The sequence below is a fragment of the Barbatula barbatula genome, assembly GCF_947034865.1.
Source record: "Barbatula barbatula genome assembly, chromosome: 21".
In the NCBI taxonomy this organism is placed as follows: Eukaryota; Metazoa; Chordata; class Actinopteri; order Cypriniformes; family Nemacheilidae; genus Barbatula; species Barbatula barbatula.
In genome coordinates, this window is record NC_136784.1 from 7971338 (window position 1) to 7988779 (window position 17442).

Here is a 17442-nt window from a genome sequence, read left to right on the forward strand (position 1 = left end):
GGGACCATGACTACAGTTGCTCATCTTGAATCCCACCCATGACCACAATTAAAGAATACAGGAGCACATATCAATTTGTAATACCTTTATTAGTTACTTGAACAGCAGCTTCCTTCCTAATTTTACTGTGGCAACAGGTGCAGTTCTAAACCATTTCAACACAAATTTAACAACTGAAAGAGGCACTGTAAGTCAATGTGAGCCACAATTAAATCCAAGATGGTTTCCTTTCCTGCGAAAATTTTTCCGATGGGTTTTAATCAGCATTAGCCAGTCCTTAAGTAGAGTGCCCAGGTTTAGAGAAATTTCAGGAGGCTGTGATGAACGTGCCACAACCTTTAGAACGGCACGATAGATGGATATTCACTTGGTCTTGCCAGCCTTCTGAGCAGACTTTGTGACCTTGCCAGCACTAGCACTCTTCTTCTCAACACTCTTGATGACACCAACAGCAACCGTCTGCCTCATGTCACGCACAGCAAAGCGACCTGTAGGAGAAAAGTATTAGCTCAAAGACCTATCAATTTGTAGGAGAAACCATTATAAAAGGTAAAAGCAAAGTATGAATGGGAACTTACCAAGGGGAGGATATGTGGAGAAGCTTTCCACACACATGGGCTTGCCAGGGATCATCTCAACGATGGCAGCATCTCCAGATTTTAGGGCCTTGGGGTTGTCCTCAAGCTTCTTGCCAGAACGACGGTCGATCTTCTCCTTAAGCTCAGCAAACTTGCAGGCAATGTGAGCAGTGTGGCAGTCCAGCACAGGGGCATAACCCTGAGAGATCTGTCCAGGGTGGTTCAGGATAATGACCTATGACAAAAAACCATTTAGCACATTTTCATAAGAGCCTGTGAACACAATTCCTTAGAGGGGTATAAATCCCAGAAACCTACCTGAGCTAAGAAACTGCCGGCCTCCATAGGGGGGTCGTTCTTGCTGTCTCCGGCCACATTGCCACGACGGATATCCTTAACAGACACGTTCTTAACATTGAAGCCAACATTGTCACCAGGGGTAGCCTCAGCAAGGGACTCGTGGTGCATCTCAACAGACTTAACCTCAGTTGTCACATTAGCAGGTGCAAAGGTAACAATCATACCAGGCTTGAGGACACCAGTTTCCACACGACCCACTGGCACTGTTCCAATACCTAGAAAGAAATCAAAACTGGTTAGTATCTCTAAAAATAAGCAAACCATTTCAAATTTGCAAAGAACAAAAAATAAAACTAACAAACCTCCAATTTTGTAGACATCCTGAAGTGGCAGACGGAGGGGCTTGTTGGTGGGACGGCTGGGTGGCAAAATAGCATCCAGGGCATCAAGAAGAGTAACACCACTGCCGTTACCCTCCTTACGCTCAACCTTCCATCCCTTGAACCAGCCCATCTGTAAGAGAAAAATAGGGCATTGTAAGCAAACACTCGTACATCAAGTATGTATTAAATGTGCCAATTAGCAGTCTTACGTTTGTGCTGGGCTCCAACATGTTGTCACCATGCCATCCAGAAATTGGGACGAAGGCAACACTGGCAGGGTTGTAGCCGATCTTCTTGATGTAGGCGCTGACTTCCTTGGTGATTTCCTCAAAACGAGCCTGGCTGTAAGGTGGCTCGGTGGAGTCCATCTTGTTAACTCCAACAATAAGCTGTTTCACACCAAGGGTGAAAGCAAGGAGGGCATGCTCACGGGTCTGTCCGTTCTTTGAGATACCAGCCTCAAACTCACCAACACCACCAGCAACAATGAGCACAGCACAATCAGCCTGAAAACAGAACATATGGTGATGGTTTGAAAGGACAGGAAAATGTAAACACTTCCAATGCGGGTAGGTAGGAACTTTCATACCTGGGATGTACCAGTGATCATGTTCTTGATGAAATCTCTGTGCCCAGGGGCATCAATGATGGTGACGTAGTATTTGCTGGTCTCAAATTTCCAGAGAGCGATGTCAATGGTGATACCACGTTCACGTTCTGCCTTCAGTTTGTCCAACACCCAAGCATACTTGAAAGAGCCTTTGCCCATCTGTAAAAAAAAAAAAATTGTATAGCCAAAGTTAATATTGTATATATATGCAAGTTAACAAATCTTATAATACAAAAACAGTGTTTGATTTAATATGGGGGGTGTAAATTTGTTTAATGTTGACAGATCAGCTTGTTAAACTTTGCTATAGATGGAATGTATACTGCAAATTTGATTCATTTTGTCCCCACTGTCATTTATAATATTCGAGTATTACATATTTCATCACGCAATAAAAAAGGCATAGCAGGCCGCCATTACAGAAACTGCAACGTCATCGTGAGGTACCGCTCAAACTCCACCCACTCCACACCCAGCCGGCTTGAGCTCAGGAACGCGTGCTAGCGCCGCCATTTTGGGTCGTTGCATGGTTATTTAGCAAAAATTACACGCGCGTTTTCGAATAAACGTACTAAAGTTAACCAAACACTCACCTCAGCAGCTTCTTTCTCGAACTTCTCGATGGTTCTCTTGTCGATTCCACCGCATTTGTAGATGAGATGGCCGGTTGTGGTTGACTTTCCGGAGTCGACGTGGCCAATAACCACGATGTTAATGTGGACCTTTTCCTTTCCCATGATTGATTATTTTCTGTACAAAAAAGAAAAAGGTGGCATTTAATACAAGTTATAATGAATGTAACATTCAAATTGGGATTTTGAATCGAGTTATATGCCCCAGTGGTTGGAACCGGCCTAGTTCACCATAAGGCACCGGAGACACGTGTTACTTTATAGTACGCGGTATTAAGTAACAAAATTCTTAATGTCTGAATCAAAGCCAAAATGATCCAGACATCTGCCGCTCTTAACACATTTAACAGTTGGATGCGAGAATAGGAGAGAGATTTTCACAGGCCCGTGACTAGAAGCAAGTTAGACCCTTTGTTCTTTCCCGATTTCCAACTTTTGATAAACGGATAAACGGTTTTGGGATAAAAATAATTATGTAAGAAAAATAGCGACTCTCCATCTTAAACGCGTAATCGGATTATTTATCTACATTTAAATCGTGTTTCAGATTAAAAACTGCCTCATACAGACATGGGAGGAGAGCACAACTGGCAACCATAAAATGCGAAATATTCAAAAGGAACGTTAACATTCAAGAACAAAATTCAAATAAACCAAAGACCTCTAGAATTCCATTAATTAAACGCAATAACCACCAAGGCCTAACCAAGGAAATCGAGCACTTACCAAGATTGAGAGATCACGTCTCGGCTGCTGCTCCCCTTCGCCAGGTAACAGAAAGAGACAGAAAATGCATTGGTTGGAGAATATATACGCGGGAGGAGGACCGACTGTGTCACAAACCCCCCCCCCTCCCCGAGCGACCCGCAAATCACATACTTTGAGTGAATTTCTCCCCGCCTAGTAAAAATACGTCACCACGTTGTTTCAGAGATAATCTCGTAGAAATGCTGAAATAGGATTTAACAACATATACATTTTGTATGAAATATACTGTAATGAACTTAATTTGAAGATATTTTACTAATTTTTATATCACATCATCGCCACGTAATCGTCGGCAGTTGAACGATGCATCAAGTGTAAATACATAGCTTTGACCTTACATTATGTATTTGGATTTTAAAATGAGATTAAGACGCTTCACACTAAATATTAGTGTTCTATGGTAACGTTAATTGATTGCTATGTCTCACTGATTCAGTTTGGTTTCCAATTAAATTACCAGTTTATTGATTTGCAACTCTGGATACTCCCTGAAGGACCATTTACTGCCATAGTAGGATTAAATGGTATAGTCAAAAGTGCCCCAGAACTGTTTGTTTTCTTACATTTCTCAAAATATCTTCTTTTGTATTCAACAGAACCAATAAATTACTAAAAAAGTTTCCTACTATGGCACTCAATGGTGCTTCAGAACTGTTGGTTTCTAACATCCTTCCAAAATACCACTCTTTGTGTTCAACCGAACAAATATATGTATACACGTTTGGAACAACTTGACGGTGGGTAAATCATGACAAAATCATGATAAAGTATCCCTTTAAGGATACATTACACGAAACTTGTGCATAACTACATATTGCCTGCAAACAACTGTTACTTATTTCTATTTGTCATTATAAAACGTGGTTATGCTTGGGCTGATAAAATGCTAGTCAAAGAATGTGATGAAATCAAAATGTAATTTTTTGTGCAGGGATAAACAATCAATTCCTTAACTGATTTACATTTTCTTTTTTTATTTATTCATCTGTTTGGATGAAACAGTAAGATGTTCTGCTTTGGAGTGTGATCAACCCTGCCTTGTATGTAAATCAGTCAGCAATTTACACCAGAACAAAAAGTTGATAAGGGTACTCAGGTCTATTGTTTCCGATAGATCTCCACCCGTTAGTTCATCTATTCAGATTCAAAAGCAAAGAAAGGTCTATTTGCAGAACAGTGGGACTTCATCTAACCTACTTTAAAACATAAGCCCAATGGGAGGTGAGTGAAACTTTTGTAATTTGTGTCAGTTTGTGCATACTTTAGGGATTCAGTCAAATGCTTCATTGATTAAAGTTTGAGAGTAAAAGGCATCTTAAGCGTTCAAAGAGCCATGCATCTCAACTCTCCTCTTTAACAGATGCTTGGTCAACAGCTGCTATTTTCAGTCAAGAGCACAAACAGATTCACATAGGCCTACTGTATACACTGACAGTCAGAGCAGCATGCTGAAAGTAAAGTATAAATTGTAATATATTTTAATTAAATTAGACAAATTAAGTAGATTTATTAAATTAGATAATAGATGTGAAAAATAAGCATCTTCACTATTAGGAATGTGGACTCCTTTGTGCAGACTAGACATAGGTCATACAGAGATATTAGGATGGTACTGTTACCTTTGTACAAGCACTGATTTTTCTTTGTCAACAGAGAATGCAGTCTGAACCATAGACTGTATAAAATATGGACTTGGTTTCCGTGACGTCAACGGAATGTTTCTGTGACGCTGTTTTGAAGTTTAAAGTGGGCGGAGCCGGCCGTCACCATCTTATCAGTGTGTCACTCACAAATAATCAAAATTAGGCGAAGAGGCGGGACGTGATTGGAGTTGAGGCATATGGTTTGCTGAAACCACTTGCCACCCAACTGATTTGCAGAATTTTAAGGCTTAATATAAAATAAACGGGTGTTGCAGCCTCACAGTTGTCATGAAGGGCAAAATTAGCTATATAGAACAAAATAATTTTTGTACCAGGCTGTAAACATGTTTTTTTCTGCTGTAAAGTTACCCATTTTAACATGTGGCTGAATGAGATTCTGCTCTCTTTTGGAGCCAGTCTCTAGTGGCCAGTCAATGAATTATATTGTAAGTCACTTCCTTGTTTGATTCACCAGAAAGCTTGGTCTTAAAGGGATACTCCACTCCAAAATTCATTTTTTTATTCCAAATTACTCACCCTCTATGTATAAATGCATTTGTTCGGTTGAACACAAAGAAATATATTTGGAATTATTTATATTAGCAACCAACAATTCTGAGGCACCATTGACTAAAAAAGTATGTTTCATTTTTTGGTTCTGTTAAATACAAAAGAGGATATTTTGTTTCAGATCCTGTTTGATCAAGTTTGCTTATAAGCGTTTTACCTAGTGTCCGCTGTGGCCACCCTTAATTTGTTAATACTCTCCAGGATTCCCATAGAAGGCAAACAAAGGCAAGCAGTAATTATTAGTGTTAGTGGTAACCTTTTTTTGCACATAGCACTGGTACTACAAAGGCCAAACAGTTGTAGCACAAGTATGAAACTCTTGTCATCATTAAAAAAATATGCAAGTGCAGTTCATCACATGAATAGGCAGATAACTTACAATTGACAATAATATTACATATGGATAAATTAGGACCATATCATTTTTAGTTTACCTTAGTTTTTTTCTATGTTCGGTGTATTTCATTTTTTACTATACAATAGATGTATATTTGAAGAGTTTGGTTCCAAAATGAGATAACTCAATAAATTTTTTATTGTGCATTCCAATATATATAAACTTGCTTTTTAAATTTTGTTTTAAGCCATGAACACCCTTTCCCGAGCCCCCTTAACCAGCTCCAACTGGGGGATTCCGAGGCGTTCCCAGGCCAGGTTGGAGATATAGTCCCTCCACCTAGTCCTGGGTCTTCCCCGAGGCCTCCTCCCAGCTAGACGTGGCTGGAACACCTCCCTAGGGAGGCGCCCAGGGGGCATCCTTACCAGATGCCCGAACCTCAATTGGCTCCTTTCGATGCGAAGGAGCAGCGGTTCCTCACGGATGACTGAGCTTCTCACCCTATCTCTAAGGGAGACGCCCGCCACCCTCCTGAGGATACCAATTTCAGCCAATTCCATCCTTCATGACCATAGGTGAGGGTAGGAACGAAAGCTGACTGGTAGATCGAGAGCTTTGCCTTCCAACTCAACTCTTTTCATCACAACGGTGCCGTAAATTGAATGTAATACCGCACCCTCTGCGCCGATTCTCCGACCAATCTCCCGCTCCATTGTCCCCTCACTCGCGAACAAAACCCCAAGGTACTTGAACTCCTTCACTTGGGGTAAGGACTCACTCCCTACCTGGAGTAGGCACTCCATCGGTTTCCTGCTGAGAACCATGTCCTCAGATCTAGAGGTACTGATCCTCATCCCAGCTGCTTCACACTCGGCTGCAAACCGATCCAGTGAGTGCTGAAGGTCACAGGCCGATGCTGCCATCAGGACCACATCATCTGCAAAGAGCAGCGATGAGATCTCCAGCCCACCAAACTGCAACCCCTCCCCACCCCGACTACGCCTTGATATCCTTTCAAGGCATTTCAAGGCATAAAAACATGATAACATAATAAAAAACATGAATTTAGAAAATTTTGAAAAACTGAGTTATCTCATTTTGGATAAAACTCTTCCTTTGTACTCATAAATTACTGTATTATACCATTGTGTTATTTACTAAAGTAACTGCAGGATTGTTCCTAGATATAGTGTTTTTTAACCTTACTATAGTATACTACAGCCGTTCACAAATTTACTACAAGGGTCCTACAATTTCCTTTAACAAATATTATAGTAAAGTATTTTAGAGTGTTCAAGTTCACGGGACTTTTATTTTGACGGGTCGTCGGGAAGGCGCTTTGAGTTTTAGTTTGACGATAGCTTCACTCAAACAGTAAAAAGCTCGTAAAATAAACTTTCAAAGCAACTATGGAGATGAAGTGTGTTTTATATCCTCATACAGTGCAGACAAATTCACGACCGTCACTCGTGTAGTGTGTTAAACTGTGCAACTCAGACCCCATTGGTTTGGCAAAGAATTGAAAGAATCGGTTCCAAGAATCGATTCCTAGCTTCCGTTTTCGACTCCTGCTCGATTTCCTGTTTTACTAGATTTTTATTTATAATTTTTTTTAAACATTTTTAATGCAATACCTAAGCTGTCACTTTTTACATCTATTAATTGTTTATTGTTTCTATTACAAAAACATTAACCAAATATGTCGATCTTGTCCTGCAATTCCAATGTGTCATTAATAATATAATTAATAATCTAATTTACCAGCTGTTTTAAAAAATTAAAGCACATGTCAAATTACTAAGTAAGAGTAAGAGAAGACGGTCCGTTTACTGTCCATCTGAAAGCAAACATGCATGTATGATTTGATAAAGGCATTTTTCACTTTCAACATACATTTTCATGATAATTTACTCACCCCTGTTGTTTTTTTTTTCTTATTTGGAATTTGGATTATTCTCCATATTAGTGGACTTCAATGGACTCCAAACGGTTGATGGTCAAAATTTCAGTTTCAGTGCAGCTTCAAGGGGCTTTAAACAATACCAGATGATGAATAAGGGTCTTATCTAAGGAAATGATCGGTCATTTAATAAATAAAAAATAAATTAAAGTGTCTATGCTTTATACAGTAAACACAACTTCATGTATTACGTAATTTTGTTGAAAAGGTCACGCTTTGACGTAGGTGGAATCAAGGATACGGACACGAAATGCCTGACAAAAAACTGACACAAAAACAATTGAATATGTGTCATTTAACAGTGATCGACTTTTGACGTAATTACTTGAAAATAGGGGTGAGTTAATTATCATGAAAAGGTATGATGAAAGTGAACAATTCCTTTAAATGTGCAGATACTTTTATATCTGCATTGTGTATTCAAACAAAGCTTTTTCTTTTATGGATGCAGAATATTTTATGTCATTCCACAGCTCTAGACTTCATCCATCAGTTTTCTTTCTGAAGTCTGCACTGTTTAAGACAAGGAACTAATGTGATTTAGCTGACCAATGACATCAGCTTGTGCTTATGAAGGCTCTCAAAGAGGAATGGAATCGACTCTAAACTTTGGAATAGACTCTCGATTCTCAACGCTTTGGAATCGATTCCCAGCCCTACGTAGAACAGCCAGATGAAAAATGTTATGCAAATAACAGGATTCCGAGTCCGGATCGTTAAGTTATATGGACTCAATGCGGTGCACCATTGATTATTGGTACACCCAATAGCAATTCATAAAAACACGCATCTCTGTCTAATGCACATTTTCTTAGCACAGACCGATTTGTTTCTTAGCACTGTTATCATTTTTTTTTCAAGTTACTTATCCGGTTGGGAAAATAAAAAACTCTCTCACTTGCCCATACAAAACATTCAAATATTTTAGTGTATTAGAGCAAAAACACGTGTCTAATAGAGTTTTAGAGGAGCTGTCAAACAAGTCTACTATCAAAAGTCAAAATTTCAATATAAATTCAAACATCTCATCAGATTTACCCAAACTAAGATTATTTTACATATACAATCTACATAAATTTTAAACCTTCATAAATTTGATATGTTTGTCTAATTTATTTCTTAGCCATTTTATATTTTAAATAAACTTCAATGCTACTTAAATGAAATTCAGACCTATGAAAGACCAACATCAGAGCAACAACATTTTCCTCTGGTGAACATATAAGATCATGATTATATATTTGTATCATGATTGTGCTTTGTGAATTGTGGTGATTTACATCTACATTTACATTTAGCAGACGCTTTTACCCAAAGCGACTTACAAAGAGCAAAGTGTTCGGGGAGCAATAAGCGATATGTCATACAAAGAGCAATAGTACAATAGGTGCTAATACAAAGTTACTAGACTTTCCAACATCTTCATTCCACCCCACCCCTTCTTTTTCTCTCTCTTACACATAGACATGACAAACTGGAGATTATTACCATTCTCACCACAGCGTCTAGAGTCCCACCCCACCCCACTCCACCCCAACACACACTAACATAACTCAGCATCCTGCCCACCCTTTCATCAAAGAACAGGTCACATGTGTTCTTATTGTATCCCAGGCTTGGTCAGGTCTAGCCAGTCTGCCAGGTTCATGTTAATGCCCAAAGCTAACAGGCTGAATATCTATCCAACCAGATAAACTGCCATTTGGTCTCAGCAAGGGTGGGGGAGGGCACAGGGAATGTGTGCCACCAATGTCAGTGCTTGGCATAAGATCAGTGTTGAGTCATGCAATAAAGATCAGTGTTGAGTCATGCAATAAATGGAGAAAGGCCTGAACTTTCTCTCTCAAGGCTAAACAGAAAACAAGGTTTGTTGTAAGATTAAACATTTTTTATTACTTTGATCTGCTCTTGTAATGTGGTAATAATTCGGTTGGCTCACTTTCTCATTTGTCACTTTGGACACATGTTGGCTAATTAATTAATGTAAGTAAAATGTATATTTTTTTTGTAAGGGATTAAAGATCTAAAACGTTTTGTTTGTTTTACATCAAGTTACATCAGATCTGAAATATATTTTATTTGCAAGGTAACTTTTATAATTTACAAAAACATGTGCTGTACTCCAAAAAGTCCCTTTAGACTACTTTAAAAAGTGTTATTGTCTGAAGTTATTATACTAAATTATTACATATTTTACATAGTCTTTTAAAAAAAAAAATGCAAAAAATGATTTTTAAATATGAAAAACATTCAGGACACCCTGGGGCTCCTTACAAGCCCAGAAAATGCCTATTTAAAAAAGACAAAAGTGTAATTTCCCCAACAACTGTAAGGTGACAAAGAATTTACACTTGCTAATCTATATGTTATGCATTTCTAAGGTTTAATGTAACAGCTGGGGGTCAGGACAAGAAACATCTGCACGTGTGAGAACCCCATGTATGGAAGCATATTGGTAGCAATTTTAAATTGAAATGCAGTTAGCAAAATGGCAATGCGGTGTGTAAAATGAGAATGCATTTATGTATTTAAATATACATTTAAAATAACATATGTGCAATATTAGGTGCAAAATGAAAATTCAATAATATAATTATTTAAATGTATATTTAAAGACAATTCTTTTTTCAATTTTTAAATTGCTACCACTTTTTTTCAAATGTTTAGTCTTGATGTAAGCTTATCATTTTCCTCGACTACGCCTTTGAAACAGATGAAACATGACTCATCTACTGATTTATCACACATAATAACACAACACATGGTATGTGACGATAGGGAGATAAATTAGCAAAACTGTAACCTAAGAAAGGTTACCTAACTACTTGACCTGTACTATTTTTGTCATTCAGATCTGGCAGACCTTATGGCCATCTTGTGTATTTACAAATTAAACCTTTAGAGAGATGTTATGCCCTTGGTTGTTCAAAACGACAAATACAAAACCTAGAAAACTGCTTAAAAACTTCCGCCATATCGAGAACATAAACAGGACGTAAGCGTTTACATTCTCCTTACTTATTTCACATGAAAAAAGCTTGTGAATACATGGGCTCGCACTAAATCCTTGGTGTTTCGAGTCTGACGTCATCACGCAGCCGTGCCAAGGATTTAGTCAAAACCCATAAGCCACGCCCACGGACCAGGCCGCATGCAACAATGTATATCCGGTTCGTTTTCTCCACGAAAGTGGTTAAGTAAGCTAGGCAGATACTGGAGTTAAACTGACATTGCCAGTTCCGTTGTCTATTTTTTATCACTTTAATGTTTTAAATTTAAGTTCTATACAGGTAGAACACGCAAATCAGTGTCTGCTGTAAGGATAACAAATCAGCCATTGCAAAATAAAACGCCAGGCGCCATCTGCTGGTCGAACATATACAGTCTCAGCTTTTTAAAGTTCATTTTGTAGTTAAACTATAGTCATCGTTATTTACGTTACTTTATATAACTGTCAGAACACACGGTGCTCAAAAATGACTGGATGAGCTAAAATTATTAACAAAGCCGAGCATTTATTAGCTAAATTAATTTACAATCAACAGTTACACATCTATTGAACGTGGTTTAAAATATGTGATTTACAAAAAATAACGTGCATTTAATGCATTTTGACACAAGTGCTGACCAAATGAGGTAACAATACATCAAAAGTAAAATTCAATTTTCAATATTAAAACCAGAATTTGGAATTAAATTCAATAAAACCTTAAAACATATTACGGTACCCTTTCTAACAGTCTCTTTAAAAAAATCAATGTGCAAAATACTCCATTAAATATGTACCAGATTTTGTTAAATCAGTAACAAACTGTGGCTTTCAATAGAATGAAATGTACCAATTGCTGCATGAACCAACACAATTAATAAAGGACATTTAGTTCACCTTCATTACACGGCTCGTTGGAATGCTTGATTCTGATTGGCTTTTTTCTCTCATGTGGCCGTGTAATAAGCGGGATAAATTACTGACCACACTGTCACTGTTATTTCTGTTATAACAACTGGCTGCCTGTACATTATCCCTTACATAGGCACCAGCAAAAAACAAACTGTCATTACAGGACTGACATGCAACTATGTCCCAATGTAGTAAAATATGTTTGAAACTCACAAATCTGTTAAAATTTCACATTTGTGATACATTTCTGTTAATTATGATGATGTTTAAAAGATAGCTTAAAAACAAAAGTATACGTTGTAGAACAAGATATGAGAACAATTAAGAAATTGGAATTTGTCAATTCCATTATATTATTATGTGACCAACTCGGTGTTGTTTACCAGTGAGTAGAATACTAACACAGTAGTAAACAACTCTCCGCGTAAAGCTCATAAAATCCCTTCCTTAAAAGCCCTGAGTAAAACAGAATACCTGAATATTTGAAAAGTGCATGGTATAAAGTTATATATTTTTAGTCAAGGCAGATTCCTTAGTTTAATGTTAGACATTCAAGATTCAATGTGTATATCTGTCTCTGATTCCTGATCTATCCCCGCCCAGCTTTGAATCTTTCCAGTACCAAAGATCATGTAGAAGATGGCTCCAAAAGCACTCACTGCTCCAGACAACCAGAACACGTGTCTCCACCCCGTAACCGAGTGCTTCTCCAGACAGAAGAGAGAAACGAAGGGTAAACATAGCATAAATTCTGTGATGAGTGATGTTAGATCTTTGATGTTGAAAAGTATATGTACAGCTTACATCATTGGTCAAATACCCCACTACGATTGGTGCAAGAACACCAGGGATGGTCCCAAAGGTGTTTGTGATCCCAAGGAGCATACCTGCATATCTGACAAAAGAGGAACAGACAACAGGCATTTAACAGTCAGTTATACAGGCCTGTGAAGATTACTGTATGGATAGATTTGAGCTATGATGAATGAATATCAGTATGAGAAAAGGTATATACAAACAAACAAGCCAGTCAAACAGCGTTGGAGAGATATACCGTGGAGCAATATCAATCTGGTTAATGAAGACACCAGCAGCACTAACACCGCCGAGTGTGCTGGACGTAGTGAGGAACGTCACTACAAGAGCACCACTGCAGCCAGAGAAACCAACAGCAACCAGGAAAAGTGCGGGCAAAAACAGACCTCCAGACACAAGACGAAGCCAAGTTATAAAATCACTGGTAATCTCAATTATAGTTGAACTATCCTCAATGTATCGATTTAGATTAAACATTGGTCAAATAAATCCATGACGGGTTTCTCGCATTTCTTTTAGATTTACTTTTTATAATGCCTTAAAAAGGCATGCACATACCAATGAAAGTGAAGATCTTTCGGACAGCTGTGACACTCAGGAGCTCCCTCTCCAGAAGGTTGTCTGCCAGCACACCTGACCCAACTGCGGAGAGCCAGCCACCCAGATAAGGCAGAGCAGAGAGAAACGAGTTCTAAATAGCACACAGAATAAAACAGGGGTCACTTCCTCGATCTAAGTTTGGACATTTCCTCTGATTTGCACACAGAAGTCAGGATTAAAAGTCTCTCTGATTTGCACAGAATTTGGTTCACCTGCTGTAAATCAAAGTGGAGAATGGTGCCCATGTAAATAGGAAGGGAGGTGAGCAGAGTGTAATACGACCAGTTGGAACACATTTGAGTGATGATAATGGCCCAAAGGGGCAGCGAGACAGCCATAGATCGTACAGGAACTGACCAACCATGTGCTGTTCCCTAAAAAAAGTAAATGAAGAAGAGTTTGGTCACACATCCTGTAATTCTTAATTTAAAGGAGCAATGTGGAGATTTTTGTGGCATCTAGTGGTGAGATAACAGATTTCAACCAACAGCTCACTCCACTGCTCACCTCTCCTTTTCGAAGCACTACGGCAACTGACACTGGACAAACATGTCATCACGTTTTCGCTTCTTAGTCGAAGTAATAACATAATGAATAAATAAATAATGCTATTAGTGAAATGTTTATTTCATTTGGTTTGTCTCTGTATTTTGGTTGATAAATCACACTCAAAATAAGAGTTGGGAGAAAGATATTTGTAGCCTTTCTGGCTCTTAAGGCAAAATGGGTGATCAGTAATTTACAGTTTTATAATATTTGTAATTTTAACACAATTTTGATAAACGTGGTTTTTAATATCATGGTTATTGTCAATTTCAGCATATTGTGACTCCTTATTTGAACATTCACTTAGAAAATAAATGTGTTTTTACCTGTGCTCCTACTGAGTTTATAATGTAATCTTTCTCTTGGTCAGTAATTCTTGGATGAGCTCTGGGTTCATCTGACACCAGGAAAAACCAAAACAAAGCCCAAAGGCAACCGACAGCACCTGTTGAGATGTTGCTTTACTTTTAATGCAGTTTTATAAAGATATAGCATCATTTATACATTTTCCACTGAAAACATGCAATGGTCTTTGTATGGAGTGTTTAGAAGCCCACCACAAGAGTAGAAGACTGCTGGCCATCCCAGTCTACGGCAGATGAACCCAGTGAGAGGAAGAGCCACAAAGGCACCAAAGCTAGACCCTGCACCAGATAATGTCATGAGACGAGCTCTCTCCAATGGTGGAGCCCAGCGGGCCCACATAGCCATCATGGCAGGGAATGTCACGCCCTACAGCAGCACAGACAGAAAACTCTTTTGAAGTATTTATTTTGGCCACGTAGTAGCATTTTTAACAACATAAGAATCTGGACATTTTAAGCTGTTAAAAATGTCTCCGACCTCCCCAAAGCCTTCCAAAGCTCGTAAGGCAATTAGCCAGTTGACTCCAAACTGTGCTGACAGTGGTGTCAGAAGAGTAAGGGCTGCTGTTCCAAGTACACCTCCACCAAGAAAGAGCTTTCCGCCAAACCGTCCGGACAGGTAGCCTCCCGGGATCTGAGTAAACAGATATCCAAAAAAGAAAGCACTCAGCACCCATCCCTGTGTCTCGGGAGTCCATGTGTATTTTGGAACCTGGAAGGCGGAAAATTAAAAGAGAAATGTTATGAGAGACAGTTATTGTTTGGAAGATGGATGTACCAGGTTCGGCAAGGTAAAGAATGCATGTCATTTATATTTCTTACCCCATCTGGCTGTTCTGAACTTTGGCTGCTGTTGTCAAGTGTATTGTTGGGTACTGGACACTCATTTGAAATATTGCTACTGGGAGATGACTGGTCACTTGTTCCATTAATCATTGCAACCATGGCCACACTGAGATTTACACGCAGGCCATAGACCACAGCAAAGCCAAAGAACATCATAGCAGCCAGATTGCATCGTGCAGAGCAACATTTGGGAGGCACTGTTGCACATAAAAAAACATTCTTAAATGTTAAACTAATTTGTTAAAAATATGGAATGTGTCACAGTTTAAGGGTCCAGTCAGTAATATCTAGTGGCAAGGTTGCGAATTGCAACCAACCAGTCACTTCACACCTCCCTTTCGAAACACTACGCCGGCTGACAGAACATGGCACATTACATGCAATGGGATAAAAGTGTATGTTGATGGAAATAGCTCATTCTAAGGTAATAACGCTTCATTGTGTAAGCTCTTTATATACCTCTGAAGACATAGGTGTTTACATGATATTGCATTTCTATCAATAGATTGTCCCAAAATTACACACTGGACCTTTAAGTAAAAATCTCTCAATCTAAAGCACAGGAAAGGGTGACATCAAAACTAACCTGGGATTATTTCCACTTCTTTTTTCAAAAGGGGTGTGGTGTCACTGTATTGGTCATCTGCTGTTGAATTAATGGAGTAGCCGGTTTGAGCCATGATGACAAAGGGTTAAGTTTTGTATTTAACCGAAGTGTATCATCCACAAATCCTGACAAACAAACAAGACAGGCATTTCAGATAATGCAAATCAATCCAAACCAAAAAAAATTATTTGTTGTTTTAAAAAATCTTGATGGAGATAACTAATTCTTGTTAGACATATGTTTAACTATTTTTTAACTATATATGTCATGATCCTGCCTCTCCTTGTCTTGGTTTTCGAGTCTTGTGGCAGGATCATGTCAGTCCCATGTGTTTTGTGTGGAGAAAGAGCATTGTTTTGGTTTAAGAAGCCATGCTCTCTCTCCAGTGTCGCGTCCTTTAGTCCCGCCCCCTTGTTTCCCAGGTTAGCGGTCCATTAGTGTTAGTCTTGTCTCCAGCCCTGATCCATCTTTCCCTTAGTGTTTCAGTTCCCTCACCTGCCTCGTGCAATCCTCCTGTTAGCTTTCCCTTAGTGTTTCATCCATGTCACCTGCCGCCACTCTCCCTGTGTCATCAGTCCTTGTTAGTGTTTCCCCTTATCAAGCCCCAGTTTCCCTCTGTCTCTTGTCGGGTCATTTTGGATTTTGCACACTTTGCACATTTACCCTTGGTCTGTCTGGATTACCTGTGTTCCTGTTCCCTGGACTCAAGTTTGTGGACTTAGTTTGTTATTCTTAAGACCTTGTTTGTTTTGTCCCCCTTGTGGGAAGTTTTAGTTTTCAGTCTTGTTTGTGTTCATGTTTTCCCCATCGAGGGTCTTTGTTTTGAAATAAAGTCTTGTTGTTCGACACCTGTCTGCCTGCGCTTGGGTTCTGTCCACAACCATAACAATATATTTATTTCACACTATTGTTTACTAGTTTTAACAGTAGAGTTAAAATAATTTACAATATAACACAATAACAATAATAACATATTTTTTAGTTAGAATAATAACTCGGAATGCTTGATTCTGATTGGCCAGTCTTGACATTTGCAGGTTGGTTATTCCAACATAACAACCTCTCAACTTGTACACGGTAACCCAAAATGCAGCAAATCATTTTGATCAATTTAAATATGTATTTTACTAACATGTATGACATATTTACAAATGATTAAACCAAATTGGCTGTTTATGACATCTGAACGTCGTTTCTTACATTCTTCTTACATTAAAACTGAAAGTAAATGGCTTAACCTTGAATAAGCTAGTACAATATTTCAAATTCAGATTTCATGTCCAGTTTTTTCCCATGTGGCAAGTAGCCTTGTAATAAGCGGGATAATGTACTAACACACGGCTTATTTCTGCGATAACCGCTGCCTGCCTGAACATTATTGGAATAATGACTAAAAACGACTTGAGCTGTGCCGTCAACCTTTACGTTAATGCTGGGTTCTTCATTATTCAGTCAAGACATCAATTTCAACAAGGTGTAATATTTTTGCATTAAATTTTTGTCAGCAGTTTTTTAGACATTTAAGCATATAAAAGTGTTTGTACGGTCAAGAAAGCATATTTATTGAAATGATCTGAAATGAATTAGAAATACTCACAAAGGTAGACAGCCAAATCGCTTAAGATACGTGTGCATTATGGAAACAGCAAATAACAAATCCGGTTTCAAATGTCCATTATCTCTAGAGCAGAAAGCAGAATACGTCTGAGTTGTTAAAGTTTATGCAGTCTACGGATCCAGTAACTTTGGTTTAGAAAACGTCAGCAATTTACTTCTTTGACATCAGGAATTCATTGATGTTAAACATCCAAACCATCCCAAACAAATGAGGTTCCATGAGATCCAATGAGTTGAGGATTTTGCGGCTCCGGACACATAATCTCACCAACAGTTTTCTGTTCTCAATAGAGAAACACTGACACAATAACGATTCTCACAGATGTTAGTCAAGATCCTAAAGTCCACCCCGTTTTGGTAAAA

At 38.6% G+C, this 17442-nt stretch overlaps 2 protein-coding genes across 4 annotated transcripts; both read right to left on the reverse strand.

Annotated features, from left to right (window-relative positions):
• Nucleotides 1-70: 70 nt before the first annotated feature.
• Nucleotides 71-3358, reverse strand: LOC306910280 (elongation factor 1-alpha). Its single transcript, XM_079484715.1, has 8 exons — nucleotides 3230-3358; nucleotides 2465-2621; nucleotides 1851-2030; nucleotides 1471-1767; nucleotides 1241-1391; nucleotides 897-1153; nucleotides 579-813; nucleotides 71-488 (listed from the first exon to the last, which is right to left on the reverse strand). The coding sequence occupies exons 2-8, from the start codon at nucleotides 2606-2608 to the stop codon at nucleotides 364-366; spliced, it is 1389 nt and encodes a 462-aa protein (XP_079340841.1). The 5' UTR covers nucleotides 2609-2621; nucleotides 3230-3358; the 3' UTR covers nucleotides 71-363.
• A 7678-nt stretch (nucleotides 3359-11036) lies between these two features.
• LOC306910209 (sialin) lies at nucleotides 11037-17435 on the reverse strand. Of its 3 annotated transcripts, none has more exons than XM_079484582.1 (12): nucleotides 17235-17435; nucleotides 17060-17143; nucleotides 15442-15587; nucleotides 14832-15052; nucleotides 14488-14721; nucleotides 14202-14376; nucleotides 13971-14089; nucleotides 13311-13472; nucleotides 13057-13189; nucleotides 12737-12884; nucleotides 12487-12577; nucleotides 11037-12386 (listed from the first exon to the last, which is right to left on the reverse strand). In XM_079484582.1, exons 3-12 carry the CDS (start codon nucleotides 15533-15535, stop codon nucleotides 12234-12236), a joined length of 1530 nt encoding a protein of 509 aa, XP_079340708.1. In that variant the 5' UTR covers nucleotides 15536-15587; nucleotides 17060-17143; nucleotides 17235-17435; the 3' UTR covers nucleotides 11037-12233. The 3 variants fall into 3 exon arrangements, with proteins under 3 accessions (XP_079340708.1, XP_079340709.1, XP_079340707.1); XM_079484583.1 differs by having other exon boundaries at nucleotides 17060-17166; nucleotides 17235-17410; XM_079484581.1 differs by having other exon boundaries at nucleotides 11279-12389; nucleotides 17235-17410.
• Between the last annotated feature and the right edge of the window lie 7 nt (nucleotides 17436-17442).